General features: G+C 35.6%; 1 protein-coding gene across 1 annotated transcript in view; it reads right to left on the bottom strand.

The window, feature by feature from the left end:
- The window catches only part of COL4A5 (collagen type IV alpha 5 chain), a 225602-nt gene that overhangs the window by 8699 nt on the left and 191258 nt on the right, over window positions 1–25645 (bottom strand). The window contains exons 38-47 of the mRNA XM_008532626.2: window positions 24008–24088; window positions 23057–23155; window positions 22459–22509; window positions 20774–20959; window positions 11928–12061; window positions 8965–9037; window positions 8758–8829; window positions 7823–7951; window positions 6903–7001; window positions 4483–4695 (exon numbers count right to left, since the gene is read on the bottom strand). Of these exons, the coding sequence (XP_008530848.2) occupies window positions 4483–4695; window positions 6903–7001; window positions 7823–7951; window positions 8758–8829; window positions 8965–9037; window positions 11928–12061; window positions 20774–20959; window positions 22459–22509; window positions 23057–23155; window positions 24008–24088 (1137 nt within the window). The remainder of the gene's footprint in view (window positions 1–4482; window positions 4696–6902; window positions 7002–7822; window positions 7952–8757; window positions 8830–8964; window positions 9038–11927; window positions 12062–20773; window positions 20960–22458; window positions 22510–23056; window positions 23156–24007; window positions 24089–25645) is intronic.

The following is a 25645-nucleotide window of genomic DNA, read 5'->3' as shown; positions in this document are numbered from 1 at the left end:
TCCAGAGAAGCCATCTGGTCCTGGACTTTTGTTTTTTGGGAGATTTGTGATTATTGTTTCAATCTCTGTACTTGTGATTGGTCTGTTCAGATTCTCTATTTTTTCTTGGTTCAGTTTTAGGAGGTTGTATGAGTCTAGGAATTCATCCATTCCTTCTAAGGTATCGAATTTGTGGGCATATAGTTTTTCATAGTATTCTCTTATAATCCTTTGTATCTCTGCAGTATCTGATGTAATTTTTCCTCTTTCATTTCTAGTTTTATTTATTTGAGACTTCTCTCTTTTTTTCCTTGTGAGTCTGGCTAAGAGCTTGTCAATTTTGTTTATCTTCTCAAAGAAACAGCTCTTGGTTTCATTAATCCTTTTTACTGTTTCTTTATTCTCTATTTCATTTATTTCTGCTCTGATTTTTATTATTTCCCTCTTGGTGATTTTAGGCTTGCTTTGTTCTTCTTTTTCTAGCTCTGTTAGGTGCATTTTAAGATTACTTATTTAAGATTTTTCTTGCTTGTTGAGGTGGGCCTGTATTACTATGAATTTCCCTCTTATGACTGCTTTTGCTGTATCCCATAAGAGTTGGTATGTTGTATTTTTATCTTCGTTTATCTCCAGGTATTTTTTTATTTCCCCTTTGATTTCTTCAATGATCCAACGGTTGTTCAATGGCATGTTGCTTAGTCTCCTCATATTTCTGACTTTCCCTGTTTTTTTCTTGTGGTCGACTTCTAGCTTCACAGCACTGTGGTCAGAAAAGATGATTGGGATGACTTCAATCTTCTTAAATTTATTGAGGGTTGCCTTGTTCCCCAACATATGGTCTATCTTTGAGAATGATACATGTGGACTTGAGAAGAATGTACATTCTGCTATTTTCAGATGGAATGTTCTATATATATATTAAATCCATCTGATCAAGTATTTCATTTAAATCTACTATTTCCTTGTTGACTTTTTGTCTGGATGATCTGTCTACTGATGTGAGTAGGGTGTTGAGGTCCCCTACTATTATTGTGTTGCTGTTAATTTCTCCCTTTAGGTCTGTTAATAATTGCTTTATGTGCTTTGGTGCCCTTGTGTCAGGTGCATATATACTAATAAGTGTTATGTCCTCTTGGTGGAATGTCCCTTTTATCATTATATACTGCCCCTCTTTGTCTCTCATTGTTTTGTTTTTTAACTTGAAGTCTGCTCTATCTGATAAAAGTATGGCAATACCTGCTTTCTTTTGTTGGCCATTAACTTGGAGTGCTGTATTCTATCCCTTCACTCTAAGCTTATGTTTGTCTTTGGAGCTGAGATGCGTTTCTTGGAGGCTGTCTATTGTAGGGTCTTGTTTTTTAATCCATCCAGTTACTCTGTGTCTTCTGATTGGAGAATGCAGACCATTTACATTTAGAGTGATTATTGATAGTCGAGGGCTTAATACTGCCATCTTATCTCTTGTTTTCTGGTTGTTCTATGTTTCCATTGTTTCTCTTCCTTTGTATTTCTGACTGCTATTTCATTTTGGTGGCTTTCTGAGGGAGATTTCTCAGTTTTCTCTCTTTTTGTGACTTGTGGCTCTGCTCTGATCTTTTGTTTAGCGGTTACCGTGGGGGTTGTATGAAAAATATTGGAGATGAGATAGACCAGGAAATGCATTTCTTAATGAGATGAATTAGAAGTGAACTATAGAGCCTCAGTTAATGGAGACTTTAACAAAACCATTATTTTGAATTGTCCCTTTGAATTTGTCCCCTAGAGGTTTTCATACTTCAAAGCAATGTACCATTGTATGATCCTTTTATAGTGGGAGATGGGTGATAGTGACTGGGGATGTGGGAAAGGGGTTTATCCAAAGCATATGGACAGGCAGTTCAACTTTAGGAGAAAGTACATATGAAACTTGAGGATTTGAAAATTGATTCCTTTAAAATTATGCCTGAGTATCTCTTGGAAATTACTCATGTAGCCAAAGGAGTATGCTTATCTCAGATTGAAGATGACTGATAAAAGCCCAATAATGCATAAACCTGGTGGATCATCAAAAGCACTTGGAATTTTTAGAGAATCACCTAGGAATCTTTTCAAAAGTCCTCCATGTTGAAAATAATTGATTTAGTCTAATTTAGACTTTTTTTCAGAGAAAAAAACTGGCTCAGAGAGAGGTAACTGCTGACTCAAGGTCATGTGAGCATGAATGACAAATTGGCATAACTGAAAAATGAATGGATTTAGAATTGGCAGGTGTTGGGTTCAATTCTTATCTCCACCACTTTGTGAGTGTGTGGCTTTAAATAAGCCACTTAACCTCTTAGCCGGTTTTTGTGTGTGCGTATAAAATGGAAAAAACAATACCTGTCCTATATCTTTCTTGATCATAGTTGTGAAAATCATATTGGATAATGGATATGAAAGTGCTTTTTAATTATAAAGTAATTTAAAAATAAAACTAACATTATTGCCTAATTATGGACAGAGCTGGAAATATCCCTGGTCTCAGAAAGAACAAAAAGGAACAGGTACATAAAAGGGAGGCCCATAATGATGAGAACAGGGGTATTTGGTTGCACGTGTGCTGTAGGCTGCCCACAATGATGCAAAATTCTGTGTTATAGTCTCCAAATTTTTGAAGAGATAGCAGTCTCATGAACTCTCAATGTCTCTCATTTTCTAAAATTATAAGGCTTTAATAGACTAATGGTTCTTAGTATGTTTTGTTTTTCTCCCAGACAAAACAGTTTTAGTATTCAATCTGTTTCTTCCACCCTCTTTTTCTATACACCATAATATTTTCGCTAATCCAATACAGACTATGTATTTATTTGATCAAGTGATTGTTTCTTTAACATCAAAGCTATAGCTGTCTCTATTTTTTGTTTATTCATCAAGATATCTCCAATTTTATCCTTGTGTGAACCCTACCAGAGACTCTGTAATTCAAGATCATTTGGGGATCTTGGGCCCTATCATGGTCTTCCTATGTCTGAAACTTAAAGTGTATCCAAGTCAGGACCATCTTATAGCTTCTAAGTCTGAAGGCATACTATGACAGCCCTTGTTTGACTAAATACATACATTTTGAAAAGTTATAGTGACATACTAGATAGCAGATCCTATTTTCTATCTGCATTGCATTTTTAAATTTTATGGTACTTAAAAACTTCTAATTGTTTCTATTGACTTGCTGGGTTAGGCATTTGAAGTTTACAAGCTTGATTTTGGGTATAAGTTAGACTATGACAGTGAAGAGAGAATGGACTAAAAGGAGAGGAATTTTATGGGAGAAAGACTAGAGAAAATTATCTAAAAGATTAGAGTATTTTCACAATGAAGATTTCTCAAATGTAAAATTAGAAAAAGAAGATGTTACATAAAGAAGGCAAAAGAAAGAAGGAAAAGTAGCAGAGGAAAGATGAAAAGGAGAAGAAAAAAAGAAAAGTAGAAGAAGAAGAAGAAAGTGTTGGGCAAACTCTTACGTTATTTCATTTCATAAAATGACCTGTGACTATTGGCTTCCATGTAAGCGGCTATAACTACTCTGGTGGGCCAGAACTGCCTGGCAGGTACGGCCAAATGCCCTGGGAACAGTGAGCAGAGCAGATTTCTGGAGATCTCTGTTGCTGCAGAACTGTTTTCACAGAATGGCCGAGCTGAAGAGACCTCAGGACGCCTCTTACCATACAGACCCTAGAAGCTGGGAGCCTAGACTATCTTCTTAAATGTCTTTATGGAGGCAAAAGAGATAGTGATCCCTAAAATAGGTAGCCCCAGTGATCCCTAAAATAGGTCAAACAATGGGGCCTCAAAATCCAAAGTCAACATTCCAGAAAAAGAAACCTTGGGGATTGGGAGAGATCTTGAGAGTCATCCAGTCCAGCCTTAGCTCATCAATCAAACTACCCACCCCAGTATAAAGAAGATGAATGGGAACACATTAAATGAAGTGGATTTTATATGGAAATATGGTGCTTTATATAGCTTTAAACTACTCTGATAGTTTATAAACCTAAGGCACTTATTTTGGGAACTATAAACTAGCATAATTAAGCAATGACCTTACCTTCTTTGATGTAAAAACCAAGATTCTCTTCAGAATTTATCTTTCAACTTGATGAAGACCAGTGTCAGAGAAGAGGAAACTACCTCCCATGAGTTATAAACACTGCCCACTCAAGCAGCTGCTATACTGTAGAGAGCCCAGGGAATCTGTTTCCTTAATAACTAAGCTAACAAAAGTAAATGTGGCCCTTTCCAAGACATCTTGCTTTAGGCCAAGAATTGTACCTCACACTAGCTAATTAATGCTTTCAGGTGAAAGTTAAATATTATTTATTTAAAACTCATGGTGAATATATTCAGCTGTCCTTGACATGGTCTCCAATTTAGAAGCCCCAAAATAAAAAAAGAGATGCACTTAAGCCAAGGCTACTCTAAAACCCAACAGGATTTTCAAAACAAAAATAAAATGCGTAGTAAGAAATAAGATGCCAATTATCTCACCCAAGTCTTGACCGTGAGCTCTTTTATTTCCTTGTACATACAGGAGAGAAAAGCCTTCATATATCTGGACAGTACCCTGCGGGCATTGTGGTGCATCTGTTGTCTGGCTGTGACGTGTGATGAGGAATCCATGGGCAATAGAGGAGGTTCCAGGAGGACCTGGGGGGCCTTGCAATCCATCTGGCCCAGGGGGACCATCCAAACCGCGAGTACCTATTTCCATGGAATCATCAGTATACAAGATTAAGTAAGCTCTGATCCACTATTATGGATGCTGACAAAACATTAGACCTCTTTTAATTTGTTAATTTAGTCAATATTTATAGAGTGTCTATAAAAGCATTGTCAGATATCACAGGTTTGGAGATAAATAAAATACAGTCCCTGCCATCAAAGAGATTTAAATACATTTTTTTTCTTCTGGAATTGGTTGACGACATTAGGCACTAAATAAATTCTGTGTGAAAGGAACATTAGACGGGAAGGAGTGATGCTTATTTGAAGAGTCTGTATGTCATGTAGTCTTTTCCTATACTCAAAGAGTTCAAGCCCCATGAAAAAATTTCAGTCTCCTGTTCTGTTCATCAATGAGAAAGGAAGGGTGTGAATGCCATCAGTCTGCCAGCTTCAGTGCTGAAAAACACTTCCTTTGAATCTTTCTAGGAAATTATTCTCAGGCATACCTTTTTGTTTAGAGAATAGACAGGGCACTCTAAAGAAGCCTTTTCAAAATGTCTGTTTTCAATCTACCACTGGTTCCCTTTCTCTATTTAGCCTCTTAATTTGAGCTCACTTTAAAATTATCTTTATATGCAGGCCTTTGGACATTGTGCGTAGAAATTTTCATTTTGGGGAAACTTCACAGCAATGTCCATACATAATGAAGATGACACTAACTTGTTTCTTCCCTAGAAATACAGGAGATGACACTAAGTTGTTTGTTTTCCTCATTAATGAAATGGCAGGATGTTGATTCTAGGAAGGCCACAGGTATCACCACTTTGCCTTGTTGCCACTGATATTTTTTGCCAATATAAACTCTTTATGTTTTATACTATCTGGAGTTGCTAATGCATATTAAAAATCTATTGAGTTTATGATCAACTACACTAAGATATCACCTTACACCCATTAGAATGACAAAAATATCTAAAACTAATAGCAACAAATGTTGGAGAGATTGCGGAGAAAAAGGAACCCTCATACACTGCTGGTGGGAATGCAAACTGGTGCAGCCACTATGGAAAACAGTATGGAGATTCCTCAAAAAACTAAAAATAGAACTACCATACGATCCAGCCATCCCACTACTAGGTATTTATCCAAAGAGCCTGAAGTCAGCAATCCCAAAAGTCCTGTGCACCACAATGTTTATTGCAGCACTGTTTACAATAGCCAAGACGTGGAAGCAACCTAAGTGCCCATCAACAGACGAATGGATAAAGAAGATGTGGTACATATATACAATGGAATACTACTCAGCTGCAAAACAGAACAAAATCATTCCATTTGCAATAACATGGATGGACCTTGAGAGAATTATGTTAAGTGAAATAAGCCAGCAAGAGAAAGATAATCTGTGTATGACTCCACTCATATGAGGAATTTAAAACTATGGACCAAGAACAGTTTAGTGGCTACCAGGGGAAAGGTGGGGTGGGGGGTGGGCACAAAGGGTGAAGTGGTGCACCTACAACATGACTGACAAACATTAATGTACAATTGAAATTTCACAAGATTGTAACCTATCAATAACTCAATAAAAAAAAACTGGCAAAAAAATCTATTGAGTTTATGATCTTTTATTTCTATTTTAGGAATCTTACTTTAGTATTTTTTTTATTGTAAGTTGACTCGAATTCTTTTTGGAAGTAGGTTGAGCACAGATTTAAAATCTAGCAGATACCAATTCAGTGTTATCGGGAGCACCTATTAATGAGTGACCTCAAAAATCTGCATACCAATATTTTTTCTCAATACAAGATGACACTATGACTCTCAAAGCTCTATGGGGATCACTTAACTTCACAATTACATTTACTGAATTTTATGGGGGAAATTACACTCTATCGTGATATTTTCAAATGTGGAAATATTCACAATGGTTTCAAGATGCTCATAGAATTTAAATCAACATACTGAAAATCATCAGAACAAGTGAGTAGCTGGAAAATCTTCATTTTGAGGAAGAGCTGGGTTTTCCAGTGCTCTAAACACACAAATAAAAACAACTTTTCTATGCTTCTCTTATACTAACAAATCTCCTCGTATGTGCTACCCTATTTTTGCCCAGCAACAGACTCATCAGCTAGCTGCACTCTCTCAAGAGGGGGCTCTCACAGCTCTAATTGGAGGCCGTACATCCAGTGGTCTCCCCGACTTACAGACTAGTATCAGCAGCAGTGTTTTACTTGTCTCACCTGGCTGGCCTGGCAGACCTGGGTCTCCTTTGCGCCCTCCTGCACCATCAAAGCCAGGGAGTCCATTGCGTCCAGGATCTCCTGGAGGGCCAATTGGACCTACAGGAAAAAGAAATAGGATTTCTGAATGTGAATAGAATAATTTCGCATCCAGAGAGATCTAGGAGACTTAAGGTCCTTGAATGTCACTGAATTCATAATCTGGTTTTGTGTTTAATCCAGATAAAATGAGCTCAAGCCCAGGACAAAACAAGGAGACAAGGATTTAGCTTTAGTTTTAAACAATCCTTTTGACCTCTTCCATATTATGGAAGTTGTGTTCTCTTCGCCTTCAGAACAAGACAGAGTTGCAAGGCCCAACTTTTGTTATCTATCCCACCATAGGTAAGGCTGTTACTGCCTGGTACACTTTATTTATGGAAAGACTGCCACTCAAAGAAAAAAAAAAGACTTTAGAAGAAAAAGACTGAAGTTAGTTTCTAGCTTTCCTTTATAATCAAAATTGACTGCAAGAATAGAGTCAAATGGCCAACCAGATAGGATTCAGTTTAAAAATCATGTGGCCTCACAGTGGGGAACTGATGGCCCACCAAATCATCCTTCTATCCTTCTGGTGGTTGAGATAGAGAAAGCACTAGATCTTAAATGCATATTAATTTCATTACAAGTTTTTTTTTAACATTAATCTAATTGTTCAAATTAGAATAGCTAGAGGAGCTAGAAGAAATAAGACTGGGCCTAAAAGAAATTGGGGCATGAGAAATGAACATTTTCAAGAAAAAAGTAAATGGGACTTGTGGTTGTCTGGTATTCTACTGGTTGCTGAGATTCCTATTTTCTGAGACCAACTCTGACAAGTGAAAGGAGACCTAGGGAAGTGTTCTCAAATAGATAAGGATTAAAAAGATCTGCAAAGGTACCTGGTAAGCCTTGAGGTCCTGGTAGTCCTGGTAGACCTTTTAATCCAGGCTGGCCTGGGACCCCTGGTGGACCAGCATCTCCTTTGATTATAATACTCTGTCCTGAAGGACCAGGTAATCCAGGAGGACCTAAGAGGTAAACACACACAAATTTGAAGGTAGGGAAGAGAAAGGTCAGAAGGAATGGATGCAAAAGTGACCTAAGGTCAGCATAAGAACTGGTGTAAAAAACAAGTTATATGCATTAGAATGTTGCCATGTCCAACAGAAATCTGTTTGGGAAAACTATCATTATCTCACCCAGAAGACTCAAAAAATAAATAATTTTCTTAGAGTCAATGAAAAAATTAGGCATATTGTCCCTATTTTCATGCATTGAAGGATGACTCGGTTCCTAGAAAGTCTAATCCATATCCGTGAACGCTTGTGTCAGGGGAAGATGATTCTACTTCCTGACAAGACCATTCTAATTCCAACCTCATTTGCAGTTCTTGTTTGTTGTACTTGTCAAAGGACCCACTGAACTAGTAGGGGAATTTAGCACACACTCTATTTCACAGTTTACAGGAAACCTCTATAAGTCTCTCAGCGAAAAGAAATGTTTTCACATAAAAAATATATAAACATACCTATGTGACTTGCTCTTGTGATCTGTTTAACTGAATATGAGAAAGTTAGTATAAAAGCCAATAAAAATCTCAATGAAGCATTCTTGAGGGTCTTGCATCTATCTTCAACTTAAAAGGTTTGCTCGTGATAGTACATTGACATAGAGAACTTGAGAGATTAGTAAATAGGGAAAGAGTCCTGCCTATTTTCCCTTAGTTGCTGGGGACTGAAACCCTGAAAGTTTGGTTAAAAGGCAGAATGCAAACTTTCAAATTCTTCAATATGTTTAAGTATCAGGTATAACTAGCTCCAGGAATAAGTCTTACCTGGGGGGCCAATAAGTCCTGGATCCCCCTCAGGGCCAGTTAAACCAGGTATTCCACTGGGTCCTTTCATGCCTGCAAAGAAGATACATACAATTGCACAGCAAAGCAGCAGGGCCACAGCCTTTACCCAGCCAAATCAGAAAATGGGTGTCTTGACCCAAAGGAATTTAATGTAAAGGGAGAACCTCAAAATATCTCTTCAAATACCTGGAAATCCTGGAACACCAGGGAGACCAGGATCTCCTTTCATTCCATTGAGACCTGGCCGGCCAGGATTACCCTGAGTAAATAAAATCATTAATTTTAGAAAAAAATTGGGGGGAATAAGAAAGTGAGGGCATAGGTGGTATTGCATAATGGTTTACAGCACTGGCTCTAGAGTCAAGCTTCCAGTTTCCAAATCCCAATTTTGCTTCTTTTTAGCTTGTGTGACCTTGAGTTGATTATTTAACCTCTTTGATTCATAGTTTTCTCACCTCTAACATAGAGAAAATAACAGTATCTACTTCATGGGATTGTTGTGAGGATTAAATGAGATAGTTCACATTAAGAACTTAGAAAACTGATTGGCATGTGTGTACTTAATAAATGGTAGCTATTACTTTATTATCATTAACCAAGGCACTTGATTTTAGTGGAGCCCCAAGCTGATAAGTGTTTGGATTAGAATCACATGCAGAAACAATAAAGTCTGAAAAACTTAGCAAAAAATATAGTAGGGCCTGTTAATTAATTGGGTTTGAAGGAAAAGAAAACTATGGGAAAAAGAGGAGTTGAAAATACCTCTAGGACGGACCTAAACGAAGAATAAGTGTGGGACAATGAATCTCCTATTAGTAGGAATAAAATAGGAGCAAGCCTGGAACATCTTATTATGCCAAAATGTAAGAAAGTGCTAAAAGTGGGGGGCAGTCAATGTCAGAAAGACATAGGATCCAGCTTGAAGAAGTTCCCAAATCTAGGACAATTTGAGCACCAAAATAAGTAATGATAGTTTAAGAAATTGCAAATTGTTGAAAAAAATGGGAATTTATGGGTCCATATTGATAATAAATAGACAATAAATGGAAGAGCAAAGAGGCTCTTCCTTACAGTAGGTCCAACTAGTACATGTGGAGGTAGTGTTAAAGTTGGAAAATCATCATTTGCCACCATCCTAGTATTGATTGGTTGAGGCAAAAGTCATAAGTAGATGTTAAATCTAAGGGGAAATTTTGATGAGGAGCAGTATATTTTCATGATGTTAATGTACCTTCTCATAGTTTCTCTTATTAGTTACAAGGGGAAAAATAGTAACCATACAGTAGAGAAACCAGATAACAGCTTGATGAGGCAATCAAAACTAAGATCACCAATGAGGAGCAGATGAACATTGTGGGCCTCCATATCTGAGAAGGACACAATGTCACTCATGCAGTATTCCAGCTGGGGACGCATAACTTAAATCTAATTATAAAGAAACAGCAGACAAAAGAAGGGACATTCTATTTTTTTAAAAATGGGAAGGGGCTACATTTCTTCAAAAATGTCACAGTCATGAAAGAAAGAAATAGGATTTAGAAACTGTTTCAGACTAAGGGAGAATAAAGAGATATGGCAGTTAAACGCAATGCGTGATTTGGTCTGGATCCTATATTGGAGGGGGAAAATGCTGTAAAGGACATTACCAGGTCAATTGACACAAGCAAAATGTATAAGGTAGAAATAAAAGTATTATGTTGATATTCAATATCCTAAAGTTGATAACTGTACTGTAGCTCTATAAAAGAATGTCTTGAATATTAGAAAATCTTATGCACATGCACTGAAGTATGTAGGGGTAAAGCGGCACGATAGATGCAACTTATTCTCAAATGTTTTAGAAAAAAACACACAATTATATATACACACACACGTAACAGACATACAGAGAGCAAATGGGGAGAAACGTTAATAATTGGTCCATCTGGGTAAATGATACATGTGAGGGTTTTTTTGCAATTTTTCTATAAATTTAACATTATTTCCAAATAAAATAGAAAATGTGCAAATGTAAGAACTAACTTGTACAAAATAAATGAATAGAACTTGAGAATACTAGATTTATAAAATATTGTTATCAGGCAGTAGTCTTGAATCAGGCATAGTGGCATGCGAACTGGAAGTACAATGGGAAATGAATAAGGTAGAGAGTGAGCAGAGAATGAACAAAGAGAGGACTAAAATTTTAAGTCTAGGTGTCTAGAGGAACAGTGATGACGTGGGAAAAAAAGTTAGTTGTTGGAAAGCTTTAAGGGCCGCTTCTTCAGATTGTTTTTTTCCTCCTATAAAGCAGCCCTCAGAATTAAAAGACTGAGTTTAATCTGCGTTGGCTATCAAATCTAACAACAACCCTTCTGAATGAATGGAGGAAGCTTTCAGGATCCATAAAGAAGTATGTGACTTTCTGTGTCACTCAAACCAAGGTGGAAAGCACATGAATATAGATGTGGGGATATACTATTATTCTTTTTTTTAATAGGTGAAGGCAGAAACCTAAAGTGTCTGCCTGTTTTCCTCACAGACACAAAGTAGAATTGTGCAGTGGAGCTTAATTTGACCTTAAATTTAATTTCAAAGTCTAAAATACCGCCACTCACCATAATTACTTCCCTATGGGTGGACTCATCCACACGCAATGCTCTGATATATATGTTTACATTTATAACTTTGCTTTCACTGAAATGAATATCTTTCAATCCAAATACTATACACACCAAAGACTCCAGGTAAAGTATCTTTGTTTTTTTTGGGTGAGGAAGATTCGCCCCGAGCTAACATCTGTGCCAATCTTCCTCTCCTTTGCCCGTGGATCACCGCTACAGCACGGCCACAGCAGGGTGGCATACGTCCGTCCCCAGGAACCGAACCTGGGCTGCCAAAGTGGAGCATGCCGAACTCAACCACCAGGCCACTGGGGCAGCCGCAGGTAAAGTATCTTTTGAGGAACTTGATAACTATAAGACAACAAAGGTCCTTTCATTGGAAGAATATAGGAAAGTTGCCTTTTTCTTTCTTTGTGATTCACCAATGAACTATGCACAGAGCCTTGACCAGTAAATGCTAATTAAAATAATGCAGCTTAGAATTCTCATTTTAAATGCAAAACACCCACACCCCTTTCTCATCAAATATCTACTCCCATTTCCTACCTGGGGTCCTGGTGGTCCTTGATCTCCTTTCAAACCAGGCAAACCAGGTTGCCCAGGTTGGCCTGGGTTTCCTCTCTCTCCTTTAACACCTCCATTTCCAGGGAGACCACGGGGACCTTCTGGACCTGGTAGACCTTGATAATGCACAACAAATGACCACATTTTAGTATAGAATAAGAGCAGCATAAAAGTCAGGCTTTTAAAATATCAGTCATCTAAATCCTATTAGTTTGCATAATATAATCCTGACTACACTAAAATATATAGACCTATGCTGATTCTCTTTCTAATGTAAGCTGGGCTGGGTTCTTTTTGTTATTAACACTGGTTTGCAGACCCTTTTAGTTTGCATTTTATTATATATTAAATCCAATAAGCTCCTATCTAAAGAAAGGACTCAGGACCTTATAATAAAGATTGCTTCTGTAATCCCTAACTGTTTGATTTAACTGTAACAAAACACACCACAAGGCTCGCCTCTCAAATTGGAGCCTGCATCAGAATCCCCAGGAGAGCTTGTTAAAGCAGATTCCTGGGCTTACCCCTAGAGTTTTGAATTCAGGAATTCTGGGGAGGGGCCCAAGAATTTGCATTTTAACAAGTGCCCTGTAGATAAACAAGCGCCCTGTAGCTAAAGCTGCTGGTTCCAGACCACACTTTAAGAATCACTGCTGTAGGGCAATCAGGGATTCAAGTAATTTGTCTCATTGTGATTAAACTCAAATTGCATTATTTGTAAATAGTTATTTTTACTCAGCTTCTATTATTATGCAATTAAGATAGCTACTTAAGCAAACTAACTGTTTCATTTCATTTTAGTGGCATGCTTAAGACATGGGAATATTTTAAAGTGTCAGAAATTTATTGATTCAATATAGTACTTTAGACTTTATTTAAAAATGTTTTCATATTCTTTACATTTTAAATATTTTTGAAGAAAAATAAAGAATTCTGTATATATCTTGTGAATAAATAAATAATTTAAAATGAGATTTTGCTAAGGTCTTTTCCTTATACTATGTTTTTAACTCTTCTTTCTAAACAAAGATACCAGATGCATTAAGCAACCAAAAAGAGCTCATCAATGGCCACACTTTTTGTCACTAGATAGGAAATGGCTGTTACTGTTGCAGAGTGTTAAGCAGTGGCTGAGGCTGAGACTAAGTAGTGCTGCCTTAAGAAAACAATTATGAAGCCCTAAATAATGAACAGCCAATAATTAGCACTTATACCTTCTCTCCTCTGTAACATTAGGTTTTCATTGGTTTTGACAAAAAAGGAAGATATGTAGCGATTATTTTTGAAGGAAATATCACAGACCTATGGATTTAGAATACTGAGCTCATGTTAATGTATGGACAAAAGGTCCTCTTATTGATTTGAAATAAAATTTGGACTTTTTAAATTCTTTTAAGACCCAGAATCAACAGCTACATACTAACAAGGAAACAGGGCATACAGATTAAGAATCTGAGCTCTGGAGTTAGAATGTTGGGTTGGAATCCTAGCTCCATTACTCATTAGCTGTTTGACCTTAGCAAGTTTATTAATCTCCTTGGCCTCAATTTCCTCTTCTTTAAAATGGAAATAAGAATAGTGCCTACTTTATCAGATTGTTCCAAGGATTATATAAGACAATATGTATAAATTACTTGACACAGTGCCTGGCACATAGTAAGAATTATGTAAGAGTGTTTTAAAAATGATTATTATCAGTATTATTATCTTCATTATTGGCAAAACTGAAGGTAAGAATATATCTTTAAAATATGAGCCAGTTTTTAATCTTTCACCTATTTCTATGTGATTTCATAATATAACACTACTCTCTTTGGCACATGAGAAAAGGAAGCAGGTCCACAAAAGTACAACAATCCTTTTATCTTTAAACAGTTTAGATCATATAGTCACCCTAGCTCGGCAACGAGACAGACACACTCAGAAATTCCTTTCTCAATCATAAAGAAAGGGTTGGGGTACTTTAAACTTAAACAAAGAAACAAAAACAACTGCTGAGTTCAAACCCCCTAGACAGGGTTTTCTAAGAAAAATTGTTAGTTTCATCTATAATGTATAATTTGGACTAGAAACCAGGTAGCAAGTCAGCTTACTGAGAGAAAAGTAAATTATCTGTGAATTACCCTAACAATGACAAGGTAAGATTAACATAAGAAAAAAAGTGGAATCTATTATGACCCTCTTTTCTAGTCTGAAAATCAATCAGAACATTGTCATCATTTGAAAAAAACTAGGCATGTTATGGGCATTGCTCTTTTTGCAATTAAGAGGAAATATTGGGAAATTTATATTTTATTAATTCAGATCTGCTGTTCTAGGGTCCTTCAAATTTAAATTGACGAGTTTGCCAATGACATAAGGGACATATAAGTTTTATTTTTAATAGTACTCAAGAGTTACCTTCTTTCATTACTGAAAACAGTCATGAAAACACAGATCAGAGCAGTCTCACGTGACAAAAATTCAAAAAAATAAAATCAATATATAGAGGTTACAAATGGGCCAGATGCCTGCCTAAACATCTTAATGCAGTCTTAAAGAAAAAAATAAGTGTATTTCCATTTAAAATTCAACATGTCTTTATGTATTGATTACCCATTATAAATAATTGAAACCACAAAGAACTAATGTCATTTCAAACTTGATCATAAATAAGTCACATTACCTTCACCAAAACGTTAAATACCAGAGCAGGTAGTATTTGAGGATAACAGCACTCTTCAATGCCTTCTGAATTATAGCAAAACAAGTGCATTTCTCTTATGATACATACAAAGCATTAAAAAAAAAATGAATTGACCAGTGAAGAGTCTAACCTTGAAAACCTGGGAAGATCAGAGTTCACCAAAGCCCAAAGATCGATGTTAGCAGTATCAGACATCACACAGTACAAAATAAGATTATGAGTTAGAAGTGGTTCACAGTATAGCACAAGTTAAACAATAACCCTTTTTGCCAGCATTTCTTATACCTATAGCGTAATCAGTATGCAAACAGAACCATACAGGAGTATAGAGAGCCAAACATTTTCAAATAGAGCTTATTCTAGGAAATAAGCTGCTAGTTTTCACTAATCCAAAAAATGGAAAACTCTACTGAAGACATCATGTTAACACTGCTACTGTGACTTTCCAAAAGTTAGCATCTCAAAACATTAAAGTTGACAAGATAGTACCACTTCACTGATAGCCTTCCGTTCCTTTCAAAAAGGGATAATTTTGGATAAATGTTTTATCTTGGTCTCTGACATCCTTTTAGTAAAAACATGAAGTGCAAATTTCTTGTTATGTTCAGACTGCTCCAAGGAGATAGAGTTAACTTTAAAGACCTCGTTAGACAAAAATACAAAGATCATAGGTGACCGAATAGAGAAACTAAAATATGAGTCTACAACGGTCATTACCAACTGTACTTCTGTTTGTCTTCTTCGAAAATCATTCCATGACGCCACATTCTGATTTTTTTCATAATTCATCAAGAGGCTTTCTTCTGCGTATTATTACTTGTAATAAATTACTCAAAGAGAAGAACGTCAATATATATTTGTTCATCATTGAACTTGAAAATAAAGAGTTGAATTTGCCAAAGATGTGAAGACCATCAGTGAAGGGGTGCTTTAAAATATTTGGCATGCAATAGTCCGCCCCAAAACACAGAAAATATAACATTTACTTTATTATTATTCAATTTACATATTAAATCACGCTATTAACTATTAAAAGAAAGATCATTAAATAAAAAGATAAGCTTACAAACAGGACAACTCTTGGTTAACATTAATTGACTATAAACATAATCTTCTTTTCTTACAAGTCTTGCTATGATTTATAAACACAGGCTAGTAGAGAGAATAAATTGTGCTCGAGCACTGAATTCTAGGAAGTAGAAAACCTAGGATCTATCCTTGGCTCTACTACTTACATCTATGGAATTCTGGGCAATTCAATCTCTTTGAGCTTGTTTTTTCACCCACATAATGGGAACAATGTTGTCTGCCCTAATCTCGCTTGTAGAATTGTTTTAAAGATTTAATTTTTAAAATGTTGACCTGATATCTGCCACGTGCAAGTTGCTACAGGGAACACAAAGATTAGCTAGACCCAAACTTTGCTCTCAAGGAGATTACAATAAAAGTACATTATATGATGTAAATGGTGGCGTGTCATCATATAACTATAAAACATTACCATTACTGCCTAGTAATAAAGCTTTGAAAGCAACTTGTAATTTGAAATTTAGAAAGGTAAATATTGGCTTCTGTTTGTTTAAATGGTCTTTAAACCACATACAGCAAACTGACTCAAGACAACACTTTGAGTAGAGTCTGGCCACATAATTAGTTAAATTAGAATTTCTACCTAGGATAATTCAGAGTTTGAGTCAAGACATTTTATATATGTGTTTGGTACAGACGGTCTGAGTAAGTAATAAGGAAAACTTCAGATCATATCATAGCAAAACTTCTAAGACTTTAATTTCTAAAAGGTAACATTTTAATGAGTCATATGCCAAGTCAGTTTTGTATATGAGGCTCTTAGGCCATTATTTCTCAAATGATCTAACAAAGTTTGAAAAACAAAATAAAATAAAAAACCTAAAGTCTTGTACATAAGTGGTAATAACCAAACATAAGCTGATGAATTGATTGGTATATTTTAAGTCTTGTTTCCACTTAAGATTGTAGCCTTCAACTGTTGCAAAGTAGAGAATACTGCAGATACCGGGCTCCAATAACTATGTAATTTAGCGTACATCTGGTAAATAAGAAGTTGTCAAATTGGTTTTAAGGTAATGTGGCTAATTTCCTGGCTACTTTCCTGTTTCTTCTTTGAATATACTCTGGTGCCTGAGAAGAAAATAATCTTCTAGCTGATAGTAAAGTCTGGAAGTGATCAAGGCAGCAGACTTCTATGCAAGTCAGACAGTGGAGGACTCAAAATTATTTCAAAGTATACCCTAGTCTTCTCTTTACCTTGGTGATAGTTAAATAGCATGCACTTGTCTTAATTTTTTTGATGACACCCATTTAGGAAAAGCATACGAAGTAGTTAGTAGGGGTTGATGGAGATTTTGAAGTAACAGAAAACAAGAAAGTGGAGGCAGGGCCCAGTCTTCTATGGCTAAGAGTATCCTAAAATGGCAGAAGCAGCTTTGCTCCATCACTTATCATATTTATAACTAGAATAAGAGGCCAGACCATAACTATCAAACTATACAACTGCCTTTGTGGAAGGATGATATGTGTTACTAGTAAAACAGATACTTTACTGAGCACTGGAGAGCCCTAAGTCAGATTCTCAGCCGTGCCAGTAACTAACAATATGACCTTGAGCAAGCTTCTTAACCTCTTTAGACCTCAGTTTTCTCATATGTGACAAAGACTCTTTCCTGGACTAAACTTTAGACAGGCTCCTCTGAGATCTCTTCTCAACCAGGCCTCACCCTTGGGCTCTGTCTTTGGTCTGCTGAGTCCAGTTTTAGCAAGAATCCTGCTACGTCAGTTTAGGGAGAGTCCCCGACCCTTGACATCTGATCAAGTTCTTCATCCCCCATCCTTGATGTCTAAGCCTTGCCCTGCCTTTAGCAAGTGTTCTATTAGTCCAGTTTAGCAAGAATCTGCCTACCCTTGATGTCTGTTCTTAGTAATTTTTCATTCATTGACTCCCTTACTCTGTTAGTTGACTATAAAACCCCACTTATCCTTGTTGTATTCAGAGTTGAGCTCAATCTCTCTCCCCTGTTGCAATAGTCTCTCCTCTATTACAATAGTCTTGAATAAAATGTGTCTTGTCATCTCTAACAAGTGTCTAGTGAATAATATCTCTTTCACAAATATGAAACTTAGGTCCCTTCTAGATTGGCTACTCTATGGTTCTATGAAATAATGGGTTAGTGGGGGAGTAAGAAACTAGGGAATCCATTCAGATAGAGATAGATGGCTTCCTAAAAAGAATCCTGAATAATTAAGAATTTTAAATTCATAAGAAGAAAAACTTTCCCACCATTCCCAATAGCCAGAACTCAGGAGTGATCTTTTCGATGACATCCATTTAGGAAAATACATACACATATATGTATATATAAATATATATACACACATACATATAAATATATACAAAAATATAAGAAAAATTTCAAACCTCATGCAGTTACTACTTTGAAGTTAAGGAGCTAACCTGTAGGACCTGGATAGGAATCAAAGTTCACCAAAGCCCAATGTCACTTTTTCCCCCTTTAGTTCCTCCTTAGAAATTTGAAAAGGGCTATTTATATTGAATAATAATAAACACATTCAGATATTTGTGGTTCTTTTTACTCCTGATTAGGTGAACATCTTTCACTATGAATCAGCAATTTTCAATTAGGTTGCTCTTGGTAACTGTTCTTTGGTGAGTACTGTTTATATGTGTATGATGAAAATAAGATTAAAAAACTTCTAATCTGTACTGGTTGCATTGATTGTTTTTCTTTTACTCTGTGTCTATTAGTCCATTTTCATAGCAGTAGAATTTAGAACTTTGTGATAACCCAAAATGTGAAGATGGGATGATCTGAAAACTTACATGAGGTATGGCAAGTCAGGAATTGCAAATTTGAAACATCTGATAATACTTATTATTATTTAAAAATAATGCCTTTTTGAAGGATAGTTCAACTGCATTTACATTAACAGATATAACACAAAAATAAGGAATACTCTCTTCTCTAAAGGTAAAGGTAAAATATTATACAATACACTTTTGGGTACTATAAATTTTCAACTAAAAATGATGCAAATATATGAATTTTAAAATCTTAAACTGGCTTTCCTAATTAGGTAATTTTGGGTTATTACAATAGATAAAAACACTGGACTTGACAAGTTCCTGACAACTTTCATAGATAGACCAACATGTAAGAAGTGAATTGGCATATGCTCTTAAAATATATTCAAACACTTGAAAACATTAGGTATAGGTATATATAGAGAATATATATACACACACACATATACATACATACACATATATGTATATATAAATATATATACACACAGACATATAAATATATATAAAAATATAAGAAAAGTTTCAAACTTCATGCAGTTACTACTTTGAAGTTAAGGAGCTAACCTGTAGGACCTGGATAGGGATCAAAGTTCACCAAGGCCCAATGTCATCATTAACAAAAAGGAAAAATATCAAAATTGTTAGAAATATCAAGAAACTAAAGCATTATACTAACATCTTTCAAGTTAAATTTTAATTCAGTAAAAGAATACTCTGAAGGTTCACATTCATGCATCTATATATAAACCAAATTATCACCACTTAGCGCCAACACTAAAATAAAAACAGCACATGTGACATATTTTGAAAGGCCAAAAATCATTTTTATAATAGTCACAAAAACAATCAATTTTAAGAGCAATTGGGTTTCAAACTTTATTTTAATTTTCAGTTTATAAACAAATTGAGAAGTCACAAACACTCATCAGGAGTGTGTTCTTCTGATTACTTTTGTTATTATTTCTTTAGGAACAGTAACTTTTTAAAGTGCCTTTGTGACTAATCTTTATGTTGACATATTTAAAAGCAATGTTCAACAGTGAGCTCCATTACTAGTAAGAACAAATGACCACAGTGCTGATTAAAATATAAAAAAAGGATAATAGTTTGGTTTCTTTGAATTATTACATGCATAACCAAGCAAGATATTTGTGCCAATTCTTTGCATCACATGCAAGAGAGTTAACATGGCTGAGAAGATTTTCACTGGTTTTCTTCAGTAGTAAACGAAGGTAAAACTTCAAATAACACCCTCTATAAACAATCAAGTCAGATCAAATAAAATCTGGTTTTGAAAGTGATCCTCTGAAGAAAGTATGTGATCTTATTTAATTCATGTTTTTAGAGCATATTTTATTAAAATTAACTCCAATCAGTTCAGAGTTTATGGTAATTTAAATGGAAATTTCCATTTTTAAATACATTTAAAAAATGAGTCAGAGACTTTCAAAGGATAAAAAGACAATGGTTTTGTTTCTTTAATCTCAAATTTCTCTTATTTTTAAAAAAATCAATGAAGACCAAGTTTTAAATTATTAGAAATATAAAAACTGAATATCAAGTATCAAAAATCTTTTCATAATCTATCACCAGTGATTGGGCTCAGCGACATTAATCTAGGATGAAAATGAGCATCTCCAAACTTAGTAAAATGAAATGACACAGCACAGATACAAAATGAAAAGTGAACACTGGATGCAAAATTGATAATACTAGAGCACTTAACACAAGACAAATGAGGTATAGACATGAAATTGGTATGAAGAGATCACGATTCAATTTAATCATGCTGTGATGTTGAAGATAAATTTGATTGCCTAGTTCCTAGAGAAGATAAATTTTTTTTATTGTGCTTGGTGACATTTGCTGATCATGTGACAGAAACAGCAACACTTGATATGGACCACAAGCATCTATTGGGTGATCACTAAAATGATTTCTGTGATGACATGCTGAGAAGCTCATATTAAAAATGCAGATGGTATTTTGCTGCCAGGTTATCAGTATAGCTTTACGTTTAATAAAAAGACTAATAAATCCACTATTTACTTTTTTTCTCCAAGTTGGTTTGTTTTACTTCAACTTTAAGTAAATCATGAAAGGTATTACTGAAAAGAATTATTAGATGCCCTGGAAATGCATGGAACTAGGTATAAGCAAAGCTATTTACTTGCAAGAAGTTCTTATAGATTCTAAAGTCCTAAAGACTAAATAACCTGCCAGCAAAATGAAATAAATGGACTAATAAATAGACCATTCCCCTACCACTCATGTACATACCTGGTCTTCCAGGAGGACCCTGGGGCCCAGGGTTGCCTTTAGGGCCTTCCAGAGCTGGACCTGGAGAACCAGGAGGGCCTGGGGGACCCTGAACACCAGGGAAACCCTGAAAGCCTGGTTCGCCCTTTGGACCTGGAAGTCCAGGGTTTCCTGGAATGCCAGGCAATCCTTCATCACCCTTTTGACCTATGAAAGTAAAGTGACATTAAAGAACACATTAAACCATACTGAGTATTAGGTTTGCAGGTAAGGTTAAAGTTATTCACACTTATTAGAACAAGTAATGAAATTTACTAGGGTCATTTCTATCTCCCACCAAATTCCCAACCCATCCAAAGAAAACCCATTCTTCCTATTATATATATTTATCTGTTATCAGAAGTGTTTATTAGGGTGCGCATCGAAATATAGAAACAATAATAGCTTGCATCCTGAAAGATACACTTTGTATTACAGCAGTGGTCACATGAACAGTAGCTGTGAGAAGAAAGAGAAAAAATAGAAAAGTATAATATATCTGCAAGAATAGGTTAGAGATGGCTGGAGGAAACTCCTAAAACAAATGTTTTGAGACTAACGAAAGATATGGATCTTCCATGGTTGCTATACGTCCCCAAAGACTATTCTATCCAAGATTTAGAATGAAAATCCAGATCAACTGTTCTCAACATTTTTTCTACACCACCAACACACCTGAGAGCAATATAATAGTGGCACATTAAAGTAATCATTTTCATGTTGGGATCATGAGAAGGATATTAGAATTTCTAGGAGATATGTGTGTGGTTTGAAAACAGCCTCCATAGAATATCCAATGCTCATTTCAGAACACAAACATACATATCGGTAGGCACATTCATTCAATTAACTATTTGGTGCTTACAACGAGACTAAGAACAAGTGAGGGAAGGTAAATGTGTGTGTGCTCACATACTCATCCAAAGTGCAAGACATATATTAAGATGGAATTTTCAAGAGACATTTTTATTATTGGTACATATTTCTACAGAGTTTCCTCATATTACCTTTTTGGTTTTTTTTCCCCAAAGATTGGCACCTGAGCTAACAACTGTTGCCAATCATTTTCTTTTTCTGCTTTACCTCCCCAACCTCCCCCCAGTACACAGTTGTATATCTTAGTTGCAGGTCCTTCTAGTTGTGGCACAAGGGACACCGCCTCAACCGTGGCCTGACGAGCGGTGCCATGTTCGCACCCAGGATCCAAACCAGTGAAACCCTGGGCCACCGCAGTGGAGTGCACGCACTTAACCACTCAGCCAGGGGGCCGGCCCCCCCTTTTTTTTTTATACCTTGGTTTTGATTCCATAGGAAGAAAAGAGTGGCTAAAATAATTTTTTTTAAGTTTAAAAGAGTTTTAAAAAATTTAGTGAGATCTACTTCTTCCTACAATTGTGCTTGCTCTCTTTATCATTTCCTCAGCATTTATTTATAAAGTTAATGAAGAGATATCTACATGTAAATTTCCTTAAGGATATATTTTTATATAGTACAACTCCTTATACTAAATTGATAATTAAGAAATGCTTTAAGATATAACTCTAGCTTTGGGTTTTCCAGGGTTGTATGTGCATTTTATAAGAGTAAATGATGGAGATGGAAAAATAAGTGTACTGGAGAATATTCTCTTATTATGGACCAATTTAGCATATTTTATTAAAGTTTACCAGAAAGTCCTGGGAGTCCAGGGGGTCCTGGGATTCCAAAGCCTGGTTGACCTGTCAGAGCATAAACCAAAATCTCTCAAATAGATAATAATAACTGAAACGAGGACAAATTATTTTTGGATCATTTGGGTTTTTATTAAGTGCTAAAACATATTATACGAAACATGCAGAAGATTTAGTTCCAACATGGAACTATAATTCTAACATGTGAAAACTATAAAAAGGTGTATTCTATTTGTGATGAGTGTTACTATATCTTTATATACTTATATCATATGAATATATATATAAATGGAATATAGATCCCATAGTGAAAGGAGGTCATCCAGAGAAGTTGAAAAAAGCTGGGTAACTTCTTGACACGAAAAACTGGGCAAGAAAGGATATGGAGTTTTTCATAAGAGGGAGACAACTTGATTGATAAATGTGAGGTAATATTCTTAGGACAGAGTAGAAGAAAGCAATTAGGAAGGGGGAAGTGTGTGGTAGCTTAGAGGGGAAGAAAGAAGATATAATTTCATTGCAGGTAAAAAAGGGCAAAAGTTAAAACAGACAAGGAGGAAATTAGAAAATTAGTAACAATGAAAAAACACAGCACCTGGTTCACCCTTCTGTCCAGCTGGTCCAGGAATACCATCTTGACCTGGTTTGCCTTTTTCACCTGGAGGCCCTGGTGGCCCCGGACGACCTCCACCACCTAAAGAACAGAGTACAGCAGGTTACACTTATCTTCTCAATTCCATTTTCCTTCCATATTTCCCATTCTTTCCATACCAGCTTCAAACAGTTCTACCCAAAAGACACAAAGTGCCTCTGAGACGCTCCTTTAAATCATGAAATTTTGTGGAAAAAAAAGCAAAAGGAAATAAAGGATAATGAGAATAAGGAACAACCTTATCATTCACTCATCCAAAAACTTTCAGTTTCTCATTTTAATCTAGCTGTGGAATATCCAAGAGAGGGAGGTGTGGGGGATGGGGTGGGGTGCATTATACGCCTCGTATGGTTTCAAGAGAAGTGATTTGCTTTAAAATTCAGTAAGCAAACAAAAGTGCTATACCTTGCCATTCTAAAAAAAAACTTCCAGAGCTTTTAAGTACTATTATAGGATAGTTAAAATAACTCTCTTTGGAAAAAGTGAGCCCCCCAAATAAGGTCTCATAATAGTAATTTTTATTGAGTTGTCCACTTTGTACCTAATAAGCTGTGCTAAGTGAATGATCACCATGTTTCCTTGTCTTGAAAATGTTCACAGCTCCCAGAAATGATTTAACTTTCCCCAAATGAATATGAGCTTTAGTTTTTGTTTGTATTTTTTTGCTGAGAAAGAGTCGCCCTGAGCTAACATCCATGCCAATCTTCCTCTATTTTTCAGTATGTGGGCTGCCAACACAGCATGGCCGCTCTGTTAGTGGTGTAGGTCCTAGGTCCGTGCCTGAGAACCGAACCAGGCTGCCAAAGCAGAGCATGCTGAACTTAACCACTAGGCCACTGGGGGTGGCCGAGCCTTAGTTTTACAGAACAGCAAATCCCTATTTTTCATGCTTACCTACAGGACCAGGTTCTCCTGGAAGGCCAGGGTTCCCAGGAGGACCATTAATACCTTTTGGTCCAGGAAGGCCTGGGGTTCCTAGAGTAAAGAGCTCAATTTAATGACACAAGACAAACTGCATTGCTTTGAGAGCTACAATTCAGGTTTACAATTTATAGTCTTAGCATAGAAATAGTAAGTAGAAAGAAAACCCAAAAATGTGTGGGTGTTTGTTGGATATTTCTAAGAATAATTTTAAGTTTTCAATTTATTTATTCAGAGGCTGGCATTATTATACATTCATAATAAAAATGATCACCACCATATTACACTGGTAAAATTGGTAAGATTTCATTGTAGGGATATTCTTTTTTTTTAAATCCTTTCATCTGTCGTTGGACATTTGGATTGTTGTCAGGCTTTAGCTATTATGAATATCTATTCTATTTATGGAAACCTGGTCTCTTTCTAGTTTTCAGTTATTATGAGTAACTCTGCTATGCATATTGTTGCATGGCTATTTTTGTGGACATACGTCTTAATTTATCTTAGATAAATACCTAGATAGGAGTGGAACTGCTGAGTCAAAGAGTAGGTGTATGTTGTGTTTTATTAAAAAAAGTCTTCCAAATCATTTTATACTCACAACAATAATGTTTTGGAATTCCAGTTGCTCCAGATCCTTGTACAACATATGGTATTATCAGTTGTTTTAATAGCCATTCTGGTAAGAATGTACTTCTACTTCATTGTGGTTTTAATTTGTATTTCTCTGATGGATAGTAATATTGATCACCTTTTTATGTGCTTATTGGTCATCCATATAACTTTTGTGAAATATCTGTTCAAAGATTTCCCCATTTAAAATCATTGCATTGTACATCTTGTTATTATTGAGTTATAGAAGTTCTTGATATATCCCAAATATCAATCATTTGTTGGATATATATTTTGCAAGTATTTACTCCTAGTCTGTGGTTCTCTATTCATTTTCTTAATGATGGCTTTTGATAAGCAGAAGAATAGAAGAACTCAGGTTATTTAAAAGAAAAAAAAAACAGTGTGGAGCAATTGGATATTTGTAGAGAAAAAAATTCACCTTGACTTCTACCTCACAACCATAAAAATATTTTTTATTCAAGAAAGATCACAAAGCTAAACATAAATGCTTAAACATCAAGGTTATAGAAAAAATTAGAAGAATATTTCCATAAACTTGAGTAGGCACATATTTCTTGAATAGGACACAAAAAGCACTAACTATGAAAGAAGATTGATAATTTGGACTTGATTAAAATTAACAACTTTTGTTCATCACACAACAGCTTTAAGAGAGTGAAAGGCAAAAGTGAGACAGGAAGAGCACGTTTGTAATACCTGTATCTGACAAAGGACTCATATTCAGAATATATAAAGAAATGTTCTAAGTCAGCAAGAAAAATGGCAAACAACCCAAGAAAATATGTGCAAAAAAACTTAGAGCACGCACTTCAAAAAAGATGCTATCCAGATGTCCAATAAGTATATGAAAAGGTGTTTAATATTGTCGTTCATTAGAAAAATGTATTTCAATGAGATACTTCTATATACCCATAAGAATAGCTAAAATTAAAACGATTGACAATACCAAGTGAGGGGAGGATATGGGCAACTAGA

The sequence above is a fragment of the Equus przewalskii genome, chromosome X, assembly GCF_037783145.1.
Source record: "Equus przewalskii isolate Varuska chromosome X, EquPr2, whole genome shotgun sequence".
NCBI classification, from domain to species: domain Eukaryota; kingdom Metazoa; phylum Chordata; class Mammalia; order Perissodactyla; family Equidae; genus Equus; species Equus przewalskii.
Note: the sequence above shows the minus strand (reverse complement) of the source record. Positions and strands in the feature narration are given on the sequence as shown.